At 41.8% G+C, this 17,243-nt stretch overlaps 1 protein-coding gene across 2 annotated transcripts; it reads left to right on the forward strand.

The window, feature by feature from the left end:
- The first annotated feature begins 5,093 nt into the window (after positions 1-5,093).
- YTHDF1 (YTH N6-methyladenosine RNA binding protein 1) lies at positions 5,094-16,987 on the forward strand. 2 transcript variants are annotated; one of them, XM_042832444.1, is made up of 5 exons: positions 5,094-5,184; positions 5,501-5,525; positions 6,929-7,008; positions 9,909-11,512; positions 15,483-16,987. In XM_042832444.1, the coding sequence occupies exons 1-4, from the start codon at positions 5,158-5,160 to the stop codon at positions 11,481-11,483; spliced, it is 1,707 nt and encodes a 568-aa protein (XP_042688378.1). In that variant the 5' UTR covers positions 5,094-5,157; the 3' UTR covers positions 11,484-11,512; positions 15,483-16,987. The 2 variants fall into 2 exon arrangements, with proteins under 2 accessions (XP_042688378.1, XP_042688379.1); XM_042832445.1 differs by having other exon boundaries at positions 9,909-11,435.
- Positions 16,988-17,243: the final 256 nt, after the last annotated feature.

The following is a 17,243-nucleotide window of genomic DNA, read 5'->3' on the forward strand; positions in this document are numbered from 1 at the left end:
CCACCAGGGAAAGATAGGGAGTTAATTTCAAGTTCCTTGTGGAAGGTAATTGTTCGAGTCCCTTAGAAATACCTCAGTCTTGTGGTGCGGTTAAAACCCCAAGAAACAGAACGCACCTCAGCACTTGTGAAGACAAACAGATGAATCGCTATCCATACAAATAGCAGCAACAGCGTTGTGCACGGCACTGGGCACAGCTTAATGACTCTAAAGTGGGATGGATCTGTTACACGCTTCAAGTACAAACACATTCAGCGTGCCCCCGATTTTGCAGATGTTAAATCCACTTTCTAATAAGAAGCAATTAAGTACTTGCTTGAAGGCTTGAAGACTCTGTGCTTCAGTTTTCTTGTCCGTAAAATAAGGACCAGTATATTTCCTAGCTCACAAACCTGGTCTAAGGATTTATAGTCTGATGCTGATGTCTATTAAAACCCCTTTGGAATCTGGCAATGTAATGCAGTCTTTAAGCAGAAAAATATTCCTCCATGGCAAATGCACAGACATCTTAATACAGCTTTCCAGAAGCTACAGGGAAACTGAGGGATTTTATTGTCTGCTGAATCAGGTCCAAATATTGCTTTTGCAACGAGGTATTAAGAGAGAGTTGCTTTCAAGCCAGAGCAGATGACACTATTCTATACCACAACAGGAAAGCACGTTTTTTTCTAAATCGACAACATTTTGTGCAACTATGAGTTTTTTCTTTAATTTCTATTGATACAAAAACAGAGACAAACACAACCACATTCTAAAAGGAGGTTGTTTGGATGTAAGTTCTGACATACATCAAATATTTCAGAGTACGTCACACAAGGGCGCGACAGCAGCTCCCTAGAAAGGTGTCAGCCCTGAGCACCAGCAGTAATGCTCTGACCACAATGGTGTTACTTTATCTTTTCCACCTTGCTCTCACACAAGCATGTTTTGCACCTTAAAATTTCCAAGAAAATGTACTGTGAAATGAACAGATAATATCAACAAGAGTTCACTGAAGAATGCTTGATTGCTTTGCCCTTACTTTGGGAATTAACACCAACTCTTGTTACCATCACGTCTCTACAATTCGAAATCTTCCTATTCCTTTGCATTCCTGTAGTCATAATTCAGAATAAAGATTTTAAGGTCAGTTTGGAAAGGTGCAATTACTTGGAAACGTGTTTATCTCTATGGCTTTTGTGGCTGAGAAGATGCACGCAGCTTATTCTGAAGAATGTCTTTGGGAAAGCATAATTTGCCCATTAGCAAGAGAATGGGCACAGGTGTCTTATGCTTGCAAAAAAACGATAAATTGAGATTTTTGTTTTAAGAAAAAAGATCCACGTGTCCTTTTCTTACAGGCGAGCTTTTGCAAACATTTTAATTTAAAAAGTTGAAACTTTTAAAAATTAAATACATGTTTATGAAAATCCCTTGAGCAGTAGGGGGCAGTACTTATATACAACATTTACAGAACTGTAACACGTGGAACTGGCTCTTTTTAATTTGTCCATCATGAATTTATATGTAATCCACATTTTCATCTGCTCCACATCTCCTGCTCTTGAAGAATATATCGTAAAAATGTGAAGTACAGAACGTACAAATCCCTCCTACAGAGGTTGTGTGAGGGCTCTATTAATGGGTAGTTGCAAATCACCTGCCCATAGGTAAGAGTCATTAGCTGTTCTTAGGAAGTATTTTACAAGCTATGACCTGGTCTTTACTGCTTCTAAGCAACTTTCTTCTAAATGTGACCTCGGGAAGTGTTGGGAACGTGGGAGGCTCCTCAATCTGCCTATTTCATGGCCATGCCTATGAAGCATGTTAGCAGTCTTAAGGCAGATGTCAGGGAAGCTGTCACAGAAAGCTTAAAAGAGACTGTGGCACATGGAAAGTAGTTGTGATGCACTGCGGTGTTGTGGTAGAGGTGTACTGAGTTGCCTAGCCTTTGCAACCACACTGCTGCTAGGGAAAGCCCCTGGGGTGATGGTGACTGGAGATACGGTTGCATGTTTGCTTTGCTTTGAGGGCAAATCTCTCCAAATACATCACAGATATTCTTCACTTCCATTTAAAAGGTGATGAAGTTGAACACGCGGAAGCTGAGTAACCTGTCAGGTTTGTGAGGTGCCTTGGGCAGTGTCAAGAACGAGCTTTTCTTTTTCTGTATTGTCATTTCCCTATCCATCAAGCCTCTTAGGGAGGGAAAAGCAATATTAAATTTCAGAAGAACTGGAAGGGGGCTCCTAAGACAATTTAAAAAATTTCTGGCAGTGATTATTAGCTGTGAGTCTTGTTGTTGTTGTTACTGTTAATACACCATTCTTTTAACATCATGCAATCTTCAAGGCAGGCTTAAGGTTAGCTTTCTGTGGGGAGATGCTCAGTTTTTGGAGAGAGCATTTCACCACCAAAGGAAAGCTCAGAAGTACTCCTATTGAGGTCATTGCAGCAGAAGAAAAGGAAGGGACAAGTCTGCTGAAGAAAGAAAGAAAAAAATAAGCCAGCATGCTGAAGGATAGATTTGGAGGTTTTATTTTAGCCCACCAAAATTTTGAAAGCAAATACCATGTTCAATAAAGTGTTTTATGCAACTAATATTTATTTTTTTCAGCAATTTGAGTATATTTTTAGTTCTTTTTCAGAGGATTAAGGTGTCCTAATGAGCTTTTGAACTTGTCTTAAGCCAAGGAGTGCAATGAACTACAGAAAAAAAGAAATGTTGGAAACAGAAAACATCAGCTAGGATTGACAGCATCACCACCATGCCTCTGTATGAGGAAAGTGGTAAATTCTACATTGCTGAGCTCATTTCAAGGATTACTGGACACACATGCTAGGCAATGACTGGAAACTCTCTAAGAAGAAATGAATGTAAACATGGTTATAATATATTTGCTATTATCAGGCTGATTTGGAAATAAAGTAATCAGTAAATGCAAGGGTTAAAGTATAGCTGGAGACAGCAAGACAAATGGTCTTAAAATTACCAGGAAGTACCAACAACTCACATTTTCCTAATGCAAAAGTAAAAAATAAATCCACAAATATATATATATATACATATATATATATAAATTCACAAATGTGAATTTGGACATATACATATGACATATATATATGACATACACTGTCTTTTAACCTAAAAAAAAACAACCAAGAATAGCCTAACAGCTTTAGTTTGCTGTACCTTAGGATGTTGAAGCAAATAGAGTATTCACATGCTGCCTACATACATTCATGGCATTCATGGCCAAGATGATTCATAGTCATACAGTTTCTATATCAAGATTAGTGAACATATACAGTCACATACACTTTAAAGCAGTGCCCAGAAGCATCCAGGACTATCCTTTCCTTCTTTCTTTCTGACAGATGTTCCACTCTCATGCCATGCTGTTTGCTTTTTCACACTTGTTACTGAAGCAATGTCCCTAGATGGCCTTTCTGGCACATGCAGGGATTCTTGGGAGCAGATTTACCTACTTTACACATTATACACATATTGAGAATCTAATTTTGATCCATTTTTTTTCTGTCAAATGTGCTTATATTGTATGTACCTGCTGACTGTAAGTGGTATATTCACGTCATGAACCCTACACAAGAAGTATGTTTAAAGGCAACAGAGACTTACCAAACTAAATCTCTGCACGTATGTTGACACTTTCAAGAAAAAAACACACACAAAAACAGGCTTGTGGCCAAATTAAGGACATCCCCATCCTCCAAACAGACGTCAGGCACCTATGTAAGGTGTGAAAAGATAGTTTCAGTATCACTGTTAATCAGTTAACATTGTTACAAGTCCGTTTATTGCAGCAGTTTCCGAAGTCAGACATTACATTCTAGAAATCTCCGATAGTAAATAAGATCCACTGTTGTATAGGAGCGTTGGAATGAAACTTTTTTTTTGCCATCAGAACTCAAATAGGTATAAAAAAATTATAATACAAGCTTCTGAACAATACTAAATCACCTAAGAAACTGCAGGACCCTGGGGAAGGCATGAAATGCCATTTTGTTGTGTGCAGCACCTACTAATTTTATCCTGCCCAAAGGATTCTAAGTAGGATTCTGACAGCTACCATGAAATTCCAGCAGTTCTGGTCACTGCATATTCCACCCATTTAGTAAAACTAAACCACTAGAAATAATAGAAGGGTTAGAAGGGTTTTATTTTACCCCATTTCTTGTTCAGGAAATGCCAGGCTTCCCTAAAAACTACAAAGATACGACTTTGGCCCTATGGGGTCACAGCTCAGCAGGCTTCTCCAGCACCGTGTCCTCAGGCTCTCTCAGAAGGGTGCACGGATGGAGGTCAACAAACCACTTCTCAGCCCTCTGAAATCAGCATCAACCGCGCTGATGGGACCGAGAGTTCACCTCCATTCTCCCAAAGCAACAGCTGGAAGGAAAATAAGATGACTTAACCCGACAAAAAGCCACGGCAGAGCGCGGGCAGGCAGCAGTTGTGCTGGCGCGATGCTCCACAGGGCGCTCTGCGGCAGCGGCTGCTCGCACAGAAGGCTGCGCCCCCGGGGCGCAGCTCTTCGCCGCCTTTTCCTCACGGATCTCACATCGGTGCCAGCCCCGCGGCTCGCCAGAGCCAGGAGCCGACGTTCGACCGCCCACCGAGACCTCAGAGCCACCCAAAAGGGCGGGGGGGGAATAGGGGGAATAGCGAGGAAGCGGGGCGCGATCTCAGCCCGCCCGCCCCTCAGCTCGCCGCACAGCCCCGCGCATGCGCGACAGGTGCGGCCCCGCGCCGCGCGCCTTCCCTTCCCCTCCCTCCCGCCCGCGCCGGGCCGCGCTCTCCCGGCGTGCTTCGCGCTCACAGTCTGACGTCACCGCAGCCCGGCGCCCGCCGCCATTGGAGTTGGCGGTTCGGGCTCCGTCCCTTGCAGCGGCCCGGCGCAGGCGGGCAGGCCGGGGGGCATGTGAAGGGACGGGGCCGGCAGGGCACGGCGAGGCGCGACCGGCGCCGGCCTACCGTCCCCCCGGGCCCGCCGAGGAGACGCCGAGTGGCGGCGCGCGGGCCCCTTCCCCTCCCCCTCGGCCCCTTCCCCTCCCCGGCCCTGTGCGCGGAGGCGCCGCCGCCGCCGCCCCGGAGCTCCCAGCGGCCCCGCCTCCCGCCCGGCCTCTGCTGAACCGCGGCGGCCCCGTACATGAATTATGTCTGCCACGAGCGTTGACCCTCAGGTGAGCGGCGCGGGCCCCGGGGGTGCCGTGGCCGGGGCGGCCCTGCTGGGCTCGGCGCTTTGGGGCTCGGATCGCGCTCGGTTCCTCCGCCCGAGAGCACGGCGCGATGTGTGCGGGGTGTTGGTGGGGCGGGCCGTGCTGGATGAGCCCTCGGTACCTTGCGGCTGTTTGCTACGAGACCCCCATCACTCCCAGTCGGCTGTGTGTCGGTATGAACGTTTTCCTAAAATCAACTTCTTTGTTTCCCTTTTGTTTGTTTGTTTGTCGGTTTGTTTATGTCTTTTCCTGCACCCGATCGTGTGCTGTGGCTTTCCAGAGACCGAAAGGACAGGATAATAAAGGTGAGGATCACGCTGAGCTCTTGCTGTTGAAGCAGCCCCTGTAGGAGATGAGCTGTGCAGGTACCTGTGGGTTTGCAGCCCCTGTGGGTAACATCTGGAACAAAGGAAGTTGTGCTTTGTTTCACAGCTGGATCAACTGTTATTTGCACGGTCTTGAGTGCATCCAGCTTATTGCTGTGGAGTTTACAATCTCCTCGTTTCCTTGTAATAACAAAAAACTATAAGGGTGTCTGTTTGCTGTATGAGTATTTCTACATGCTTTGCGTAGTCGTTTCCTGCTATACAAATACAGTCCCATTACTGGACTGCTGTTGGCTCTACAGGTATGATTTGTGATAAGTAAGCCTACAAAGTTAATTGTATTCATTTAAAATTCCTTAAGTAATTAGCTGCTGGAGATAATAAACTTTTTATGCCAACATCCACACTCCATCTGATTTCTAATTTCAGTCAGTGGTTCAGGAAACTAATTGATTCTATGATCACTACGTAAGCATGTAATTGTTTAGCTTTAGAGGCTAGCAGTATCTTCAGCTCAGATGCTTTCCAATTTATCATAAGCTGCCTTAAAAATCCAGCTATCTCTGCTCACAAGAAGTTTGATTCTGTTTCCAATATTGGCGTACACTCTTTTGCTACCATTGACAATCTTTCCAGAGTTATTCTCACAAATTCCCCAACTTGTTTGTTAAACATTTAAGTTTTGTGTGGCTTTACCTCATATGGAGCAGTAGTTGTATTTTTCTCATCACATAATGTGGTGTTAGAGCTTTTTTTTCAGCATTTAAAATGAGAAAGGAAATAATTTGGTGTAACCCAATAAATTTTGCTTTTGTGTAGCTTTAAGTAATGGGTTTTGATTGCATTTCACATAAGAATTTATGTGTAAGTAGGCATTTGGGTAAGGCAGGTATCCCTTTTACACACTTCTAAAGATTTAAATTTTGATTAAAAATGGCAGAATATCAAGTCACACAGCAGTCATTGGTTATAATTAAATGTAAGCCCACCTGATCTCACTGTGGCTATCTTAACTTAGGCAGTAAGCACCACATGCTGGGAGAGCTGTGAATTAGTTTCAGAGAGTTCTAATTATGGACCCAAACATCTGATGTTTCCCAATTTATTTCTTATACAGAACTGCTATATTTTTTGGCTCAGAGATGATTCACAGGGGTTCTGTGTTCACTCCTTTGTAGGAAAGCTTGATTTTTTAAGAATTTACTCAAGCTCAATTTTGCAAGTGGTGATACAAAGCGAAATCAGGGTCAAAAGTGATCTGTATGTCTTCAAGATTCTCCGTGCTGTGGAGAAGTGTGGCTTTTCCTAAAGTGACATAAAGTGGAACTCTACTGAAACACTCCTAAGCTGTATCATAATGCTTTGAAACTCTTTTTTTGTAGTACAAAATGGTTCATTACATCAGAAGGATACAGTTCACGACAACGACTTTGAACCTTACCTTTCTGGGCAGTCAAATCAGGTTGGTTTGTTTTTTCACTTTTTTTTCTTCATTTTATGCGTGCTTTTGGCGCCCAGTTCCACAGGATTGTGTTGCAGAAGCAAATTCCTTGAAGACATAGAAAAAGAAATGACTGGTATATTGTGTTACTTAGTAATACAACTAGCCTTGTGCTCACAAAGCTAATATTACTACGTGTATCCAGATGGCCACCAGTGAAAACTATGTTAATGCTCCAAGTGGCTTCTGCTGATTGCTCCTCATGTTGCAGGCTATTGATATGGTTGGACTGGGACAAACTACTTGAACTTGCAGCTCTTTGACAGATGAGTTGCATGTAGGAGTCTGGAGTTCCTGATTTTGGGGTCTCACAACTCATCTTTTCAGTAATCCAGAGTGTTAATAGTGTTGAAATTTGGATATTGCTTTTAAGAAGAGATCGCAGATATCCTGCTTGCTTTTCTCGCTTCAACAAATATTGCTCTTCTTTCCTGTCCTCTGAAATATCACACGTCTGCAAAACGTATCATTTTAAGGTAATGAACACCCTGTAATGCAAACTGAGTAAAACAGTTCATTGTGCTGTACATTAAGTCACCATCAGATCTTAAATACCACTGTGGTCGTGAAAGTCTTCTAACTGAAGTAATTTTTGACTTAACTTTCAATCTTTTTAAAGGGAACAAAATGTTTAGAAACTTGAGAGCCTTGGCAGGGGTACATCTGTTATTTGTTTTAAAAAGTGCAGTTCAGCCTGAAACTGATAGATGCCACTGTTGATGTTGGTGATGTTGCTGAACTTGTTGGCAAAAGAGCCTCTATGTGCTTAAAACAAACAAACAAAAAAAAAGTGTAGGTATGTACATAGACTGAAGCACAACTCCATTGACTCTTCTAATGCTGCAACAGGAAGTTGGTGAGCTGCACGAAATAATCGTGTAGGTGGTCTGAACAGTTCTGAGTGGAAAGTGAGCATTTAAATAGGACTCTGATTTCGTACTGCTTGGAAGAAAGGATTCCCTCCCTAATTAATACAGCAGTTGTTTAGGAAAAAAAAAAATGGAAACGGCCAAGGATAAATTTGTTGAAATGAATGTGACTGCTGTTATGGTGAAGGGTCTCTGACAGGGTTTCTCTTACATGCTCTGGCATAATGCCAGGCAAAATAGATTGAGTGCTTTGTAAAGATGCTTGCTGAAACTTTCCTTATAGTGTTAGAATCCTTGCTGAAACTTACGGACCGTGGCTACAGGGGGTGAGTCTCAGTAATTGTCTAGAATCCCTTAGCAGAAATACTGCAGAACAAACATCTTTTTCTACATTACTTCTTCTCAGTCTTAACAAAATATTTATGTGTGGAGTATACAAAGAGAAGTATCTCATAAGAGCTGTTCTCCCCTCCTTTTTGCCAGTGTTTGTTTTTATGTTTTTCCTACGTTAACAATTCAAGAAATGATGCATTGACATTAATCTTGATGTGGAGTCTCCCAGAAAAAAATGTTTTCTTACACTAAATATAGATTCATTTGGTTTGGAAAGCTTAGGAAATTTCATCCATTTTGAAGGATCTCCTAGGAAAGTAGGTAGTACACATCTTGGTGATAGAATTCGTATGTGAAGGCAGTGTGAGCATTGGCAGCAGTGATGTTTTTTGAATCAGTGACATTGACTTCAGGCTGCTGAAATCTCAGTAGTGGTTGTGGTGGGGAATGTAGGACTTGGTGGCATTGTATGGTGTCATCCTTTATGTGGAAAGGATATTAATTTTGATGCTGTGGAAGGGAATAAACTGAAAAACGGGTAATAAAAATGACTGTAACTTATCAATTGGGTATTAATGCTCATCTTCAGCAGGGAGTCATTTTGCTTCATTTTCTGAATAAGCTAAGAAACAAACTTATGCTTGGAAAAATGACTGAAGTTCCAGTGCTGTTTTGCTGGCTTTTGTTCAGGATTGGGATCTTGCAGTTTGAAAGGAATCTTAGTTCCTATTCTGAAAATCACCTTTCTCTGTGAGTAAGGAAGGGGTAACTGCTGTTCAACTCATTAACAGGAGATGTTGACCTTCCTTCCTCCTTGCTGGTAATTACATTTAGAGTATCTTTATGGAATCTCTCTGATATCTAGGCTTCATGCTTACATAAAGAATAAAAAAACCTCATTTTATAATATTCTATATTTTTATTGAATATGAGAGACATTGAATGTTTCAAAATAATGCGTCTCCAGGAGATTGAAGGGGAAGAAAAGGCTTCTCAACCTGGTCTGAAAAACAGTTTAGAGGGAGTAAGGGAATTAAAACTAGAATTTCAGAGGTGGATTGGCTGGTTTATGACAGGTCAGTCTTTTATTTCATAGAGTGAAAAAGATGTTCTGTTTGGAAGGGTGGCTGTAGATGCTCTTGAACGTTTGTAGCTTTACTGCTGAGGGAGGAAGAGACTTTGAGGAAACAATTGAATAGGATTTGTCCCAGACTGCTTCGCTTCCTGGCATGTATTATGTCTGTGTACTTCTCTCTAGCACATCAGTCAACTTCAGTTTCTAGTGACTGGATTGTCTTATTCCAGACTTGACACATTTCTTAATACGTGATCTTACTGTGGTCCTATCTGAAAGAAGTAGCCTTTGTATGTTTTACCACCTCAGGTATGTTTTGCTTGTTAAGATCTGTTGGCTCTTCAAAACAATCCCATAATGAGGTTTGTGTTCATGTTACTGTTTGCTGTCATGTTAAAGCAGTTTCACCTGCAAGTTTATAACAGTTAAGATATACTAATTATCCTCAGACTTAGAAATCAGAAATTAATTACTATTTGTTCTTTTCTGTTTGGTGATGTAGTGGTTCTATGATTCTATGTAGCACTGTGGCTATTTGTATACAAAATTTTATATATCTGAAGTTACTTTTTTTTCTTTAACAGAACAGTAGCTATCCATCCATGACTGATCCTTATCTGTCAAGTTATTATCCACCATCTATTGGGTTTCCCTACTCCCTCAGTGAAGCGCCATGGTCTACAGGAGGAGATCCTCCTATCCCATATCTCACCACCTATGGACAGCTCAGTAATGGAGATCATCATTTTATGCACGATGCTGTTTTTGGACAGCCTGGGGGTTTGGGAAATAATATCTATCAACACCGGTTTAACTTCTTCCCTGAAAACCCTGCCTTCTCAGCTTGGGGAACAAGTGGATCCCAGGGACAGCAGACTCAAAGTTCAGCGTATGGGAGCAGTTACAGCTATCCACCTAGTTCACTGGGAGGTACCATCGTGGATGGACAAACAGGATTTCATAATGATACATTAAATAAAGCTCCTGGAATGAACAGTATTGAACAGGGAATGGTTGGACTTAAGATTGGTGGAGACGTTACGACTTCGGCTGTGAAAACAGTAGGTTCCGTTGTTAACAGTGCTGGGATGGCAGGTCCCCTCTCTGGTAATGGTGGCTCAAATGTAAACTTGCCAGTATCTAAACCGACTTCTTGGGCTGCTATAGCTAGCAAACCTGCAAAACCACAGCCTAAAATGAAAACAAAAACTGGACCTGTGATTGGAGGAGCATTGCCGCCTCCTCCTATAAAGCATAATATGGACATAGGGACTTGGGACAATAAGGGTCCTGTGGCGAAGGTTCCTGCTCCCCAGCAGATACCTTCTCCTCAGTCTGTTCCACAGCCACAGCAACAAATAGTTCAGCCTGTTCCAGCTCAGCCTCCTCCATTGACTCAACCACAGTATCAGAGCCCTCAGCAGCCGCCCCAAAATCGCTGGATCGCTCCTCGCAACAGAAATGCAGCTTTTGGCCAAAGTGGAGGAACTGGCAATGACAGCAATTCGGCTGGCAGCACCCAGCCTAACCCTGTTCCAAGCGGCGAGTCCCATCCCGTTCTTGAAAAACTGAAAGCTGCTCACAGCTATAATCCTAAAGATTTTGAATGGAACCTTAAAAATGGACGCGTGTTCATAATAAAGAGCTATTCTGAGGATGATATTCATCGTTCCATTAAGTATTCTATTTGGTGTAGTACGGAGCATGGCAACAAACGCCTGGACAGTGCTTTTCGGTCCATGAATAGTAAGGGCCCGGTCTACTTGCTATTCAGTGTCAATGGCAGTGGACACTTCTGTGGAGTTGCGGAGATGAAATCACCTGTGGACTATGGCACCAGTGCAGGTGTCTGGTCTCAGGACAAGTGGAAGGGGAAATTTGATGTCAAGTGGATCTTTGTGAAGGATGTGCCCAACAACCAGCTCCGACACATCAGGCTGGAGAACAATGACAACAAACCTGTTACAAACTCCCGTGATACACAGGAGGTGCCCTTAGAAAAAGCAAAACAAGTGCTTAAAATTATTGCTACTTACAAGCACACGACCTCCATCTTTGATGACTTTTCTCATTATGAGAAGCGCCAAGAAGAGGAGGAGGTGGTGCGGAAGGTAAACTTATTAAAAAATTTATTTTATACACAGATATGGGGAAAATGAAATGTGAAGGCTGCTATAATGGAGAAAATGTAAGTAGGAATTAAAAATGTTTTTAATACATCTCAACTGATGCTTATTTATGTGACTTAATTTCATAGCAAATATGTTTCAAAGCAAAAGCTTAAGCACTGACAGGTGAAGGAGGTTGTGTCCAGGTCTTTGTAGTATCTTAAAGTAGTTAATAGATTAGAAACACGTTTCTATTTTAGAGTTGCCCCACAAGCATTTTGCTTCATAAATATGAGGTGTTTAAGCATTGTTTGACTGGAACTTGTCTATCAAAATTGATACCTGTGTTGGCATTTGAAATTTGTATTTTGCCTTTAAGAGCAGGAGGATTGATCCTACTTGTTCAGTTAAAACTCTGGAAAAGGAGCTATATAAAATTACTGGAATATGGAATAGTGCTAGGAAGATTGTTTCTGCTGCTGGATCCCCATGTATGTTATTACTTGGGCAAATAAAGGCAAATGGTTCTCAGGTCTAGTATGTTTATTAATTCTTGAAAAGTCTTGAGTGAGGATGCGTGATAAACTGGGGCAGTAACTGGGAAAGCATGATGAATGTTTTATGTACCTTTTTATGTACCTTTTCACAGCCCTAAGAGTCATCTGTCCCATGACCTCAGTTTCAAGAATACCTTTCTCTAGTTAGGCAGCCTAGAAGTCATGTACTGACACAACACTAAGTGTTGGGATGTGTAATTATCACTTAGGTAACACTTAAAAGTTGCTTTATCAATAGTGTTTTATACACATTTTTTTGAATAGCATTTTAATTAAAGCACTTATTGAGCAGGCTGGTTTAGTGCAGCTTACACTTGCTTTTAAATGTTTTTAAAGCAAGGTTTGGTGATGGTGAAATTGAAGTGGCTGTTTTAATGCCTTTAGTGACATTTAAGAATTAACATAAAATTGCTTTAACCTGCCTTCTTAGAACGTACCCTTGAATTGTGAGAGAAAAGATCAGTGTCTTAAGAAGTTCCAGCTCAACTTTTTCTATCCATCTGATATGACATATGTAGCATACTTCAACACTGCAGGGATGGCAAGTTTTTGTTCTGCACTCTCTGCGGGATTTCACAAACCAAAACCTGCAAGTCATTATCTCAACATTTCATTCGTTCAGTAAATGATTGGCAGTTCAGTATTTAAAGCACCCTGTATCTTCAGGAGAGCTGTTTTCATGTGTGGGATGGAATCCTAAATAATCACAGAATGGCTGCAGATGGAAAGGACCTTTAAAGATCACCTGGTTTCAACCCCATGTCCCATGGCAGGACACCTTCCACCAGATCACATTACTCAAAGTCCTGTCCAGCTTGACCACATACACTTCTGAGGATGGGGCATGTGCAGCTTCTCTGGCCAGCTTTTCCAATGGCTCCCCACTCTCATAGTAAACAATTTCTTTTCCTATATGTAATACCAATCTACCCTCTTTTATTTAAAAAATCAGCTACCCTCTGTCCTGTCCCTGTGTTCCCTGACCAAGAGTCCCTCGCCAGCTTTCCTTAGATACTGGCCTTCTCCAGTCTGAACAACTCCAACTCTCAGCCTGTCTTCCTAGGAGAGGTGCCCCAGCCCTCTGATCATCCCTGTGACCCTCTGGACCTGCTTTGACAGGTCCACATCTCTTGTGCTGGGGGTTGCACAGCTGGACACGGTGCTGCATGTGGAGTCTCATGAGGGTGGAATAAGGGGGGAGAATGACATCCCTCCATCTGCTGTGCAGACTTCTCTATAGCAAGTCAAAAAGTCAACTGCTTACAGTCTAGGGAGGAGATTGGTTTTGTTTTTCATGCTGAGTCTCCCTGTGACTTGTTAGCAAGGCTGGAGGGATGAATAATGTGTGTGAGGAGTGGGAGTGCTGGGGGATCTGAACCAGTTGGTGCCTGTTTGCATCAAGTAGTGAAAGTGATCGGCATCCAGCCTTTCTGAACTCAGTTGCCTGAGGAGGTTCAGATGGCAGCTTGCTGAGCGCTGAGCTTCCTTTGCTTTGAAGTAGCTCAGTGTGCTGATGTTCCTATTGAGCTGACCCCACTTGCTGTTATTTTCATACATAGCTATTTTGCACTTTCAGTTCAAGCATTAATATGATGTGCTTGCTTAGGTCACCGTTTCTAGAACAGGATTGGTTTTTCCAAACAGTAATGGCTCTTTTTGCCTCATTTAAAACCGAGGCTCTGGCCTGTCTGACACGTGCAGGAAATTTGAAGTTTAACATTTCTTGGATTCACCTGGATGGGCTCGAAAATAGCACAGCTCTCAGGAAATCAGTGCACTGAGAAAGGTGGAAGTGCTGGAGAAATAAAGCAGATCAATAGTGAGGGTGTGAAAAGAGAGGTGCTGCTCATCAGGACGTGTCCTATAAAATTGTCTGGAAAGTTAATTTCTTTTCTCACTCTTGTTGTATAAATGAACATGAGAAGCGTAGCTGATTACCAAGAGAGTTTCTTGCCAGGATTTCCTATGACAGTTTTTCAAGAATATTGCTGGTTAGGGTAACTTAAATGACTCTTTGGAATGGTTATTTGCATATGCAGCATCAGAATTGGGTTTCAAGTTGGTGTGGTGGTTGTTTTTTTTTTTTAATGCATTGTACTCTGTTTAGCAGTAACACTTCTTGCCACAAATCCTGCCTCCATCACCGTCATGATTACAAAAGGCTGGAATTCTTTAGAAATTACTCATGGAGAGCTTGAATGCTTTTATTTCATTTATACACATGCTTAGTAGGGAGAAGAATGATGTCATGTAATCTATTTGACGCAAGCCACTAGCATTCAGGTTTTTTTAATGTTAACATCTTTCTAGCCAGTGTTTCCTTCATCAGCTCGTGGTTGATTTCTTCATGCTGGCATACAAATCCAGCTTCTGATGTGCCATAGTTATAAGCCTTTTTTTTGGCCTAATGTAATGATCCAGACCCGGGAAAGGAGTAAGCCAAAGAGAAGTGGTATGGAATTTCTCCTGCCCGCTGCTTTTCTCAGTTCCAAAATCTGCTGCAGCATGAATGTGTCTACAGAGAGAGCAGATTTTGTGATCAGCCTTTAAAACATGAAGTTGCAATGCATGTGAGAGAGTCTTGAAAAAGAAAATAAGGGCTTGTAAAGAAAAGCGACTTGTTGCAGGTTTTTGTATTTTCATTTGCAGTTTGTGGTAGGACAGAAAGAGAGTTCTGCTGTAAAATGTCTGCAGTCCATCTTTGCAGATCTGTATTTAACTCTGTGTCCCCGGTGCTGTGTGCTCACCTCTGGTCTGCGTTGTGACAGTGTGATTCCAAGGTCTGCGCCTTGGTGTCACTGAAACTGCAGAGGAGTTGCATCTCAGGAAGCCCTTGAATCAACAAGCTTATTTCTTCTTTTCAGCAAATATGTATTGGAAGGTGTCAGTGATATTCTGCCATCCCCCTGCCGCCAGTATCGCCTGCTGAGCTGCGTCCCAAAGTATCCCCCTTTGGAAGGGCATGCAGCTTCTGTTTGCCTTGGATCCTTTAAATAGTGATTCTCTTAGCAGTGCTCAGCGGCTCGCTTTGTGATCAGAGTTCACAAGATTCAGTAAACAGTTTGAGCCTGAAATGCTGGGCTGATATATTTGATTTGAGATCAAAGTGAAAACGGTTCTTCTGTTAAGCGCAAAATACTTTACAGTGTATTTCTAGTTGTTATGAAATAAGAGTATCAGCCTTGAAATGCAGTTCCTGATCAAGACTGTGCTGCTGCAGCAGTAGCTGAGGTAATCCAGAAAGCAGAGTGTTACAGATCCCTATTCCAGTTGGGAGTGATGGTATTCCATCCCTTCCTTACTGTGGCCTTCATACGCTGTCAGCTTGGGCTGACTGTGCAGGTAGTATAAAATATAGCAGCATCTTTTTTTGCCTTATATCAAAGCATAGAGTTGTTGTCTGGGATCCCATCAGTGCTGTAATATACTAAAAATGCTTTTGCTCGTTCGTTTGACTAAAATCCTTAACTTTTTAACTCTTTTCTCTTTACAGGAACGTCAGAATCGAAACAAACAATAAGGATATACATATACAGTTTGATATATATATATACTAGAACTGATATTAAATTCAACTGAGAAACAGAATTGAAGTATTCTGGTGCTGTATCCTGGCATCAGGACCAACTAAAGCTTTCAGCTCCAATATATCTTCTCGTGCAGGGGAAATTAAGTTGTTGCATCTTTGTAGTTTATTTTTGCCCAAGTGGATCTGCATTAATTTGTATCTTTTTCTATGTAAAATTCTGTAGAAATCATTAATAAAGGTGTGGCTCTTTTTATTTTTTTAAGTTGGTAAACAGTTATATTAACCTAATGTGGGACCTATACATGAGCATACTAAAGTGTCAGTGCTTCCCAAAGACTTTATTTTGGCACAAATTCTGTTCCTAGCCAGATACAGAGAATCATGGAGAATACATGACAGATCTTCCTTTATCCTCTTCCCAACCCCCGTTTCTTCATGGCAAACATAAGAAACCATGCGTGGATTTAATTTTCTTTTTTCTTTTTGCCATTTAAAAACCTTTTGAAGATAACTGCACTTCAGAATTTAGAGATGAGAACGATGGGGTTTGAGATCAGTTTGTGCAGCTGCTGTGCCTCCTTATTTATCTGTACGATTACACTTCTCAAATTGCTAACGCGCCATCGTTGGTTTTTTCTGTCTGGTAGCAAATCAAATTGTCAGTGGGATTGTTTCTCTGGACAAGATTTCCCTTCCACATTCTGTTAAGCAGTGCTTCAGTGTGCATTTGTTATACCATATCCTGCCGGGGGTGAGCGCGATGCTTTCTCTCAGCCATAATTCTGCTTTATGGTTTTTGTAGCTTGAGAATTAAATAATAATGTGATGCTATCAACATTGCAGGGGTTTTGGACGACGTGTTTAAACCTGTTTCAGCTTCAGGTGTTATTAGTTAATTGCAGAATCATTTTTAATTCTCCTTCCATTCCTCCCCCCGCCCCCCAAATCCCAATGCCATTTAAAGTTTTTATACCAATAATGCTGAGCTTTAATAACGTAGGAACTAATAGTATGGATAATATGATGGATTATGCCTCAGATGTTTAAAATTGACAGTGTGTATGTCTGATTTCTTTCTGTTGGATGAGTAAAAAAAAACCTGTTTTAAGAAAAATGAATTTGCTGTCATGTTTTTGTGGAGTGAGGGGACTGTCAGAGAGCCTGTCACCAACTGGAGTTCCAATTAAGCATGGAAATGGTGCTCATGTCCGCTGCTCTAGCACACTGAATCTGCACGTGTTTATTGTAGAGGATCTTTTACTATATTAGAAAGCAAGTATCTTCTGAATACTATTTACTCCAAAAGGACCTCCAATTTAAATAAAGTTTAATCTGTATCATTTAGACTTGTATTTAGAACATATAACTGTCTCTGGACTGTTACTGCCTGTAAGGAGTAATGGACAGCATCGGATTAACTTTTTCCTCTAGGAGAATACAAGCCTTAATAAACAATACATATTTAGCAAGCTTGATGTCATTTTCGTTTTTTTCCGTGCTATCATTTCTGTTCCTATGTTACAACCTTTCCATTATGCAACCTTATGAATTGCTTTTAGTGTGAGAGGTGTTTTGGTTCTGACAGGTTGGGTGTTGGCTATTGGCATGCTTGCTGTTTGCTGAGGGGCTTCACAGGACTCTGCAGAGGGCACTGCAGCTGATCTGCGTGCTTCCATCCCAAGGAATTTGCACACACACACCGGTTGTCACTTGTGCTTTCCTTTC

The sequence above is a fragment of the Centrocercus urophasianus genome, unplaced genomic scaffold, assembly GCF_019232065.1.
Source record: "Centrocercus urophasianus isolate 14NV4802_14NV808 unplaced genomic scaffold, USGS_Curo_1.0 seq_38, whole genome shotgun sequence".
Classification (NCBI taxonomy): Eukaryota; Metazoa; Chordata; class Aves; order Galliformes; family Phasianidae; genus Centrocercus; species Centrocercus urophasianus.

What these genes read in the sequence shown, in the direction of transcription:
- YTHDF1 (XM_042832444.1), top strand. Translation starts at nt 5,158, where the DNA reads ATGTCTGCCACGAGCGTTGACCCTCAG. An exon ending in GAAAGGACAGGATAATAAAG is followed by an intron (nt 5,526 to 6,928) that starts GTGAGGATCACG and finishes CTTTTTTTGTAG; the next exon opens with TACAAAATGGTTCATTACAT. An exon ending in TTTCTGGGCAGTCAAATCAG is followed by an intron (nt 7,009 to 9,908) that starts GTTGGTTTGTTT and finishes TTTCTTTAACAG; the next exon opens with AACAGTAGCTATCCATCCAT.